General features: G+C 23.1%; 1 protein-coding gene across 2 annotated transcripts; it reads left to right on the forward strand.

The window, feature by feature from the left end:
* Positions 1-1267: 1267 nt before the first annotated feature.
* Positions 1268-9506, forward strand: LOC129968791 (tRNA wybutosine-synthesizing protein 3 homolog). 2 transcript variants are annotated; one of them, XM_056083041.1, is made up of 8 exons: positions 1268-1421; positions 1511-1677; positions 2099-2164; positions 3042-3140; positions 3392-3463; positions 6436-6504; positions 8011-8075; positions 9302-9506. In XM_056083041.1, the coding sequence occupies exons 1-8, from the start codon at positions 1328-1330 to the stop codon at positions 9498-9500; spliced, it is 831 nt and encodes a 276-aa protein (XP_055939016.1). In that variant the 5' UTR covers positions 1268-1327; the 3' UTR covers positions 9501-9506. The 2 variants fall into 2 exon arrangements, with proteins under 2 accessions (XP_055939016.1, XP_055939017.1); XM_056083042.1 differs by having other exon boundaries at positions 1282-1300.
* The last annotated feature ends 1320 nt before the right edge of the window (positions 9507-10826 follow it).

A 10826-nucleotide genomic window follows, 5' to 3' on the forward strand; every position in this document is an offset into this window, starting at 1 on the left:
AATTATTTGAATACACATCAACAGATTTTACTTTAAAAAGGGTTTAAAAGGGTTAGTTTAAAAGAGTCTTTTTGCAGGTCAAATGTTTTATTTGCTGAAATAATTTTCTTTCGTGCTTTATTCTTCAATAAAAACTCAATGCAAATGAATTTTACAAAAAGATTAAAAAAAGTAATAATAAAAACTTCGAAATATGATATTACCAAAAATACCTATAATAGCTTTCAAAAGTTTACTGTGAAGAGAATAACATTATTTTTTTTAAACTATACATAAAATGCTATGATTTCTATTGAATTTAAGAAACCATATCTAATATTCTCCTTCGATTAAATTTCAAGTTGTAAAGTGCTTCTATTAAGTTAGAGATCCCATTACTAATCCTTATAAAATAGCTTCAGTTTTTATATAAAAAAAAAGATGCAAAATTTAATTTTATTAAAATTTAAAAAAAAAAAATCTTTTAAGCATTTCTAGTTTCGTAAATATTTTTTATGGCAAAGAGCCTTTTGCATAAATAATCGCAACATTAAGATGCAACTTGTACGAATGGAGAAAAAACTTTGGTGATTAAACTACACACATTTCAGAAACGCATTTTAAGTTTTCGTGAAAAGTTTATAGTCATCTGTTAGGACCATCATTTGGATGCACCAATATATATATATATATATATTTTGCTCTGTAATGAGTAAACTTTTAAATATATAATCAAGTTTAACTTACAGCAGTATTTTTTTGTCTTTTTATTTACTGCACTTAACAAACCGTGCATATATATTAAAAGTTTTTTACTGTCAGCATTATTGTTATTGGTGCTTTAATTGAAAAACCGGCAGATGAATTCATCCAATATTTTCATGCTATGATGTTTCAAATTAGAGATCCGAATATTCTTAATTTTTTCCCAATAAATACATTTTTTTCTATCATATCCAAATTAGTAATTGCCACTGTTTAAGTCCAATGCTTGTTCTCGAAATTTTTTGGACTTGGATGACGTGATGGGATGATACCGAAAATTTCGTCTTATGATATAAACTAGAGCTAACCAGTCTTTCTTTTGTGGATGGCGCTTTTCAATATTTTATATAGAAACCTCTAAATATGTAAATTATTTTTCTTTCTTAGTAGTGAAATAATTTTTCTTTTTTTAAAAAAAATAATAAATTTATTTGTTATTTGACTGCAAAGGCGGCAAATTTGACCTACCTTCAAAACATTTCTCTTTTTTAACTGTAATTGCGACTTCTCGTTGCATGAGCAAAATCCGAACCGAACCAAAAGTTTCGAATGAAAAGTGTTATGAGATAAATCATAGATTTTCATGAGTGTTTTTCTCTGTCTTATAGTTTGGCATTTGCATATTGTTTTTATGTATTCTAAAAACCTTACTATGCAAAATATTTTGGATTATTTAAGTTTATATCACAAATGTTTACTTGTTTTTAAACTTATGCTTTAGCATTTGTACCTGTAAAAAATTTTTATAGTTTCGATTTCTTTTTAGTCATGAATTTTATAAATACAAAAGAGGTAATATTAAAAAGAGAGGATCTGAGCAGAAAAGGTTCAGTTGATGATAAAATCTTTGACCTCGTATGTTTTATAAATGCTCAAGAATTTTATGTTACCACAAGTTCATGCTCTGGTAGAACTTCAGTTTTTGTACACTCAGTAAGTTTATATCATTGAGCAAAAAGGGAATTTTATTAATGTGTATATCTATTACTACAAATCAACTTTAATGTGCATCCTCATATTGCTTAAGATACCAAGTTAAAATTATCTGAATTATGATTTATATATATATAATGATCTTTCTTAATTTAAATCCTAATTTATTTACTAGTTTTTATTTTACATTATCCCATATTAACTTCATTCTAAAATATTCTCTTATTTCCTAATTTACTTTGTGACAAAATAGTTTGATGTCTGAGAAGCATATAATTTATTAAAATAACTTAATTTTAGTAATCCTAATTGATGCATCTTTTTTAATTGTAAGTGTGAAAACTTTTAGCAGAAATTGATTATATATATTAATGATGTTAAAATGCACCTGCTTTTAATAATGCTTTTTTTCCCCATTTAGGAACAAAGAAAAAAAGGATGTGATTGGCTGCTCATCAGCCATGATATTGTTAGACCGGATGATGTGGTATAGTATCTTATATATATATGTACTTTACAATAATAAATTTGTAAAAAGAAAAAATTATGAAAGATATGATTAATGATTGTTTGAAATTAAAAATTTGACATTACAGAAATTTGGAAAATTAGTTTTATCAATAATAAACTATAAAATCAGAAGAAGAAAAAATAACTATACAATTTCTAAACATTTGTAGTTTCAGAAATATTCTAAAGTTATTTGTTTTGAAAAAAAAATTAAAGAGAGGCATGATCTCATTAATATTGATTGCATGCTTCAGTCCAGGGTTTCTTCAAAAGTGGCTGTCACATTTTGCAAAATGGATTGAATTGAAACTAAATATGAAAGTGAATGCTTAAAGTGATTTTTCATAATGAAAAATTAAGCTCATAATATGTTGATTTTTTTTCAGTTTATTATTTTAAAAGAAGTTGAAAAATTCTGTGATTTTCTAAAACTTGGTAAAGAGTAAATAGTATAAATTTTGAAGTCTACATAGAAGGCAAGTAATAATTCAGATTATTTTTGAATTTTATAATGCCATTGATGTAGAAAAGTTGCACATGAAAAGTGAGTGAGTTTATTAAAAATCGTTGAAATAGGAATTGAGGAATTAATTTTCACATAGCTAAATGAATGGGACAGAGAGTAAGACTGTGGAGTTTGATTTTGCTAAATCTGTAACTAGTGTTACCTAAAAAAATACAAATAATTGCAGTAGAGAATAATTTTTTTATTTTGTTTTAAATTTGAGCTAATGAATACATTAATTTTAATTGTATTTTCTTAAATATGTATTATTTGGCTTTTATTTGTACACTTGATATCAAATGCATTATATTTTTACAAAGAATATTTATAATACATCATTTTCATTTAGATACAAGCACTTGAAAACCATTCTGGTTCTGCTACTTTAAAATTTGAACCTTTTGTTCTTCATGTTCAGTGTTCTACAGTAGAAGCAGCCCAAAAACTTGTAATATATATTATTTTTTATTTTATAATTTTATTTAATGTTATGTTGTGTATGATTTGTTTAAAAAATAATTTTACCTTATTGCTGTACTATGTATACTTGAAAGATGAAATAATTTTTTGTATTAATCTATTAATGATTATTATTCAATAAATTAAATTTCTTATACTATTCATTATATAACTATCTGCTTTTGTTTACCTTTTGAAACTGAATTTCATATGAAATGTGTTTTTCTCTGTCAATTCCAGCACACTGCCAGTATAGAATCTGGTTTTCGTAACTCTGGTATGAGTGTAAGCAAAAAGGGAAAAATAATATCAGTAAGTATATTTTAATTTTGAATTTTATGCTATTATGGATTTTCATTTATTTATTTTTTCTTTTTACAATCCAGAGTATTTATTTTATTGTTAACCACTTTTGTTAACCACCTTAATAGTTACAAGATTTGAAAGTAGTTTGACATTATTATTTTAATTTGTACTAATAATGTATAATTAAAACTATCCAGTAAATTAATTTTCAATTTTTGAGCACTAGCAATTGTTATTTTTGAGAAGAATAAAAAAATAGATAACATTAGAAATTTAAAGAAAAAAATTATTTTAATCGTAATAAAATATTTTGAAAATACATATTTTTTTTAAGATGAAATAACTGATACTATAATTTTTTAAAGAATAGTAAACTTTTGAAGAATATTTTATATTCAATTCTCTCAGTAAAATCATATTCAGGGGTACATAACTAGAATAAATAAATTGGATGTAGTTTATTGTAATATACTTTGAAAGAATTATTCACTGATTGTAATTATTCACTGCTAATTTTCAAATATTCTTACTGAATGAAAATGATTTAAACTTGAGTTTGAAACAATTTGAAGTGTATTTCTACTTCAAATAAAAATAGTATAAGAATAAAATATGTAATGTTTGAAATAAAAAAAAATGAATATTTTTTTATTATGCAAACCGATATTAGAGAATATATATTTCACATTTAGTAAAGAAAATATTTATCTTAGAATAAAGCTATTCATATGCTTTTTTAAAAAAAATTTAACCTTACATTATCTGCTCTTTTCCGTTCTTTTCTAATACCAAGAAAGAAATTTTTTTAAAGATATCAAAAAAGAAAAGAATGCCCACTGTTGATATTTTGAAAATATGAATGAGCAAAAATTACAATCTCAAACTAATGAAAAAATTTAGGAAAAGAAATTAATTGTAGTTGAACTAAATGACTTAAATCTAAATATTTAAATTTTAAAACAATTTCTATACTCGAGAAGTTTGAATAAGCTTATAGAAAAGGCTGAGAAAATAATAGTGATTTTTATTTCTTAGTAAAATCAAATTGGGTTTGATCAGAGTAATTTAACATGAAAAATGAAAATATTTTAATTCTTATTTTGCTTCCATTTATTTGTTTAGTTGTAAATAGAGATTTGTTAATTTTCATTCTCCTAAGGATAAGTCTAAGATAGAGATTCTTGTAAGATTAAAATTTTTTTACAAACTTTTCAGTCAAATTGTGAACGTGATTGTGAAGTAAGCATTCAGTCATTGTTTGTGTAAAATTAGCATCTAATAAAGTTATTATGAGGCAAATTGTAAATGCACTTGTATTATGAATTCAAATTTGAAAGTTTTGGCTTGTTAGCTGCAAAATGAGCATTAGAGATGCCTTCATTGCTCTACACTTAAGAATCTGTTAATAATAAGGAAGAAAGTAATAGCAAATTTGATTTATTTTATTTAAACTATTATTTTCATTGTAATGTCTAAAGTATGTAATTTTTTGTTTAAAAAAATTCAAACTTTCATTCCTTAAATGTCTGGATTTTTTTTCAACAAAAACGTATATGCAGTATTCTCTACATATAAATGATATAAATTAGAACAATGTGTGGATAATAAAATGATGATCATGATAGACAATTAAAAATATGAATTTCATATTAAATATATTTATTTTCAAAATTTATATTTTCAAAGCTCAACAATTTCTGCCCTTGTTAAATCAGTAGAACTAAATTTTTAATTATCAATGTTTTTTATAAGATTTTGAATAGTATTTATTTTTGTTTATGTATTATTTTGCATAAATTCTTTGAAATATTTACAAATGTTAGTTTACTGTAATATATGAGACAGGATTAAAGATTTGGTGGGAAATCTAATAAAATTCCTCTTAACATTAAATTTAATATTAATGGAAAATATTATTTTGTACATTATAAAATGTATGATTATAAAAAATGTATATAAATGTAAAATTATAATAAAAAATTAACATTTTTGAAAAAAATATTTAAAAATTACCTTTTTTGGTATATTCCTCTCTTTCATTTAGTTTTTTTTTTTTTTTTCCTTTCATTTGCCTCATTCGGAGAACATTACCGTCTCTTTAACAAACCTTAACTGTAGATAATAATAAAGAAGAAGAAAAAAAAAAAAAAAAAAAAAAAGAATTTAGACTTTTAACATTGTAAAAGTTTTAAAAGGAAAGATAAAATTACACATTTTAAAATGGTGTAAAGATTCATTTTTTTAAAAATGTATAATGCTTTTAGAAGTTTTAGGCAAAGTAGCTAAAAATGTTCAAAATTGATTTATTTTTTGAATAATTTAAATTTGGAAGAAAAGAATACAAGCTCCAAAGTACACATTTCCACTCTTTATATATAAATGCCAAGTTTGTTAACAGAAGGTTCAAAGGTCTGTTTTGTAAAATTGACAGATATACTTTCATCTTTATTAATACCAAATATTTAAAAAATGGCAATTTTTCTATTTGAAACATATTTTTTCCTTATAATTTTCTTTTTTTTTTACTTCTGGTTATATATGATTTTATCACTATCTTATAATTTAAGTTATAAAGGCATATTAAATTCTGTATAAATATTTGTACGTTTGTGATATTATTTATTACATATCAAAGTGCTTATTATTAAAAAATTTCATTGACTTTAAATCTTTTTTTTTTTCATACAAAAATCTTAAAGATGACAATATTGAAGTATTTTCACATCTAAATTAATCTGAATCTAAATTTATGTATACTCTTAAAGAAAGATATATTTCTAAAAAAAAAGTTGTTTATTAAGTATTCTTCTTTTGAATTTATTTCTTATAAAAGCAATATATTTAGATTGTATAGAATGTAAATAAAACTTTTGAATCCTTGTAATTCTGTAGATGTAACTTAATATCAGTAATTCTATTTTCATTGTTGTATAGAGATTAGTATGATATATTTATGACTTCAAATTTTATTTTATTAGGCTATAAGAAGTACCCTATGTTTAGAAGTACCCTTATCTTGTGATGGACATGCACTTGTATCTAATGAGGTAATTAATTGAAAGTTTTGAAAGCGAGGGCTTGAGTGTGTAAATATTTTGAATAATTGGTAATCATGTTTTTTTAAATTAAATCAAACTATATTCTTATATTTTTTGCCATTATTTTTGTTAGAATAAATTTAAAACTCTAAGTGTAGGAAATTGATTATGAATTTGATGTTGATTACACAGCATTTTTTAAAAAATTACTGTAATTATGTGAACCATAAACTGTTCAAAATCTCTACCTGCAATATTAGCCATCAAGATTTTTTTATTATATTGTTTATAATTGCCTAAAACTGGAACCTTTTTATTCCTTTTCTTTACATATACATACAAATATTATCCAACTATACATTTACCTATGAAAATTTACATGTTAATTTACATTTTTAAAAAAAAAAATTAATAAAAAATATGTAAACTGTTTAATGAAATGGTTTCCTTAATTGATTTTTATTATAACTGAATATAATCTTTTTTATGAATGAGGCAAGTACTGAAAGATTTAGGTGATGCAAAATTTTTTTATCCTAAAAGTTATATTATGCAATTCTATTGAATATTGAAGTTAAAATAAGTTAATAAAAGTATTCTGTTTCTTTTTTGCTATGAAACAGAATGTTATAATCACATATTAAATGGATCTGTATATGAAATTTCTCTATCTAAAAAAAGGAGAGATTTTGCTGAGTTAGTTTTTCCTTTGTATCTTTTCAACGGAAAACAAGTTGCATACTTTTCTACTATAATCATTAGCACTCTTCTGTGGTGAACAATCACTGAAGTTTAGCAGGTTTTGTCTGGAACCTTGCTGATTGACTAGTGTCTATACATTTTTACCAGGCATATATTAAATGGTTATTCCTGAGTTTTTGTTTGTGCAATTTTAATAAAATAAAAATAAAAATTATTTTTTATGTTGGATTTATATTTTGCTCTGGAGTTATTGTAAATATGAACTTATATGAAAAGTTATACATAGTTAACCTTTTTTTATATATATATATCTTCTTTATCTGTAATACGAATTTTTTAAGCATACTTTTTGTTTTTTCTTATTTTGCATATCTGTATAACTAATTTTTTTTTATTTTTATTTATCAAAATGAAAAGAATTCCTCTGATTTTATATTCATCTGCTCTTAGAGTTTCTTTTCCCTTTGTGAAATTATTATTATTACTTTGAGAGGTTAACATTTTGTGCAAGAGTTATTTTGATTGTATTTAATCAAAATATCTTTTGTTTCCTATTATACAGAATCTTCCTTTAATATCGAGATATCTTGCATTTGTATTCACTATTTTTTGTCATGTTATCTATAAATTTTATCTTTTATTTAAATGCAGCCATTAATTTTTATAATCTTTAACCAACATTTTTTTTTTGCTCTATAAAATTGTTTTTTATATCTACTTGAATTTTAGTACTAAAAATACTAATGGAAAAAAAACAACAAATAATAATATTTTTAAATGTGCCTTAATAACGATTTTTCTTTCAATTTCTAGTATATATCATATGTTGTGAATATGTGCAATGAGAAAATGAAAGAGAACTGGTTAAGAATAGAGAGGTAAATTTTATCCCTGTTTAATTAATTGAAGAATTTATTTTCCTTTCATTTGTTGAATTTTTTATTTTCTAAATACTAAATGTCTGGGAATTATTTCACATTTTTTTTTCAGTATTGTCCAATCAGTGAATTATCTTAATGTTAAAAATAACATATCAATTTTTATTTTGTATTTATAATAAAAAAAAGTAATTCCGAAATGTACTTTTTTTTAGCATCATATCATCAGCTATTGATTGCTTACATTTGTTGACTTAATATTTTTTCTTTATATTATTGTTACATTTTACTTTTTGATAAAAAATATGTGCAATTTGCTGTTAAGTAAGTAACTAATATATTACATTCACATTTCTCCAAATAATTTTAGTCACAGAAAAAAAGACGAGAGGGATGTAGCTTCTCTGCTACTGAAGATGATTCATTCTGAATTTAGAATAAATTTATTATAAAGTATTATGTATAGATGAATAAATAACTTAACTTGAATGTGTTTTCTGAATTTTTTTTTTTTTTTTAAGATATGAGATTTATTTTGAAATTTTTAATAAATGTTAAAAAATAGATATTTTTAGATCAAATTCAGAAAGTCTGTTTTTCAAATGAAAATATACCTAGCATGGGTTTAACCCTTATCGTGGCAGGATTGATTTTTTGAAGGGAAATATATATATATATATATATATATATATATATATATATATATATATATATATATATATAGGTAGCTTCTTTACGCTATAAAAAACATCAAAAAATAAATAAAAAATCGTGTAATAAAAATCGTTTAATAAAACTAAGTTAAAAATTATTTTATAGTGGTAGTATATTTTTATAAAGTTGTATGTATGGTATACTATACAAAATGAACATAAGGGTTAATTAAATATTATGTGTGATTTGGTTATTTAGTAAATTGAGTTCATCCTAAAAAATCTAAAGTTTTTACATCAAATATTTTTTTTTTTTTCTGTATTGGCAGATTATATTTATTCACTCATTATTTGCAAGATGTTTTGAATTTTTTAAAATATTGATTTTATTATTAGTATTTTTTATAGAGACATAATATATACATGTGCATTGTAAAAAAAATCCATTGATTTATTTGAATATCTTCTGAATTTCCTCTCTGTAGATTAAAAATTTTATAGCTTTGTAAAAAATACAATGTTGTTATTTTTAAAAAAAATTATTTTTAATGTTTGAAATTTTTTACTTTGCAGATTTTTTTCAGAACTTCAGAATATTTTTACCCATTCTAAGCAAACTGCAAAAGTGAAACTAAAAAACAAGAAGCAATTAAATCCAAAAGATGAAAACAAATCCTACGATAAAATCAATTGTCATGATGAAGATCCTGCATCGTCCGACACTTTTTTTGATGGTTTTAATCATTTATTAAATAACTCATCTCTGATTTAAAATCCATTTATGAATTGTTGAGCTTATATTTAATGCTTTTTTTTCCCATGTGATTTTTTTTCTGTAAATACATAATTTCTCCTGAAACTAAATATATAATGTTTGGACAAGTATTTACAAACCTGAAGTCTTTTCAAGGTTAGTATTTTAAATGTCATTTAAGAGAAAATTTATTTTGATGAAAGTCATTTAAGATTGATATATGATCAAATGACTGCTAAAATTTAGCCACTATTAGAAATACTGTGCTTGGTCAAACAAAACAAGTTACATCCAACATTTCCTCATTTTTAATTGCATGGAATTGGGAAATGCTGCGCTTCACTAAATAATGGAATGTTATTTCAATTAAGTTCTGAACAATTTTTTAGTCAGATTTATTGCTTCTTCATTGAAAAAAATAATTCTGCTTTACATTTTCTTTAAAAGAAAATGTTTTTCAAGTATTTATAAAGCACCTAATATATAGTGGATACTTAAGAAGCACGAGCCATTCTCCAAATAATATACAACTTCATATGTTTTCAATATAGCTGTTTTGTGTAAAATATGTAGTAGTAGTAGTAGTATATTTATTTTTTGTAGAAAAAATATGTTGTTATTTCATTTTTAGAATTAATATTGTAGATATGGTCAGCAGTTTTATAGCTAGCAAATTTTGTGCTAAACTTATGACCATTTAATACTGATGTTAAAAACTGTTAAAATAAGATTTAACATAACATGCGAGTTTTGGGCTAATTAAAAAGAAATATGTATAGTAAATTTATGGTATATTTGTATGATGCTGCTTAAAGTGCTTGTTTACGGATCAAACTCAGGATTGAAAAAAAAAAAAAAAAAAAAAAAAAATTTTTTTGGATGAGGATTACAGAGATTTAAAGTTGTTTTATTAATTGGAATTGTATTATAATAAGGATTGAAAAATTTGTGCCATTTTTATGATTTTTCTCAACAGCTATAATCTTAACTTTTTGTAATGTGAAAATATTTTTTGATAATTCTGCTGTTTTTCTTTTTACTCAGTTTGTAGACCAATTTATTTGGAATTCTGAGGTTAAACGTCTTCAACTTAGTGGGACTAGATTTTTTTTCCATGTCTTCTATTCCATATCAGAATTCAAGAAAGTCCTATTAAAGCTGCCTATTCATTTAAAATTCTAAATCAAACTCCTCAAAATGATATTTCCAAATGTTCTGTGTACAGATTCTAAGTTTCTGTTACTTATAACTTGTTTTGTTATTCAGCCATTTTAATTTCCACAAATACAGAAACATTTTTCATAAAATTGAGAAATTTTTAGATTTATTGACACCATATAATTA

This window comes from Argiope bruennichi, chromosome 5 (assembly GCF_947563725.1).
Source record: "Argiope bruennichi chromosome 5, qqArgBrue1.1, whole genome shotgun sequence".
NCBI classification, from domain to species: Eukaryota; Metazoa; Arthropoda; class Arachnida; order Araneae; family Araneidae; genus Argiope; species Argiope bruennichi.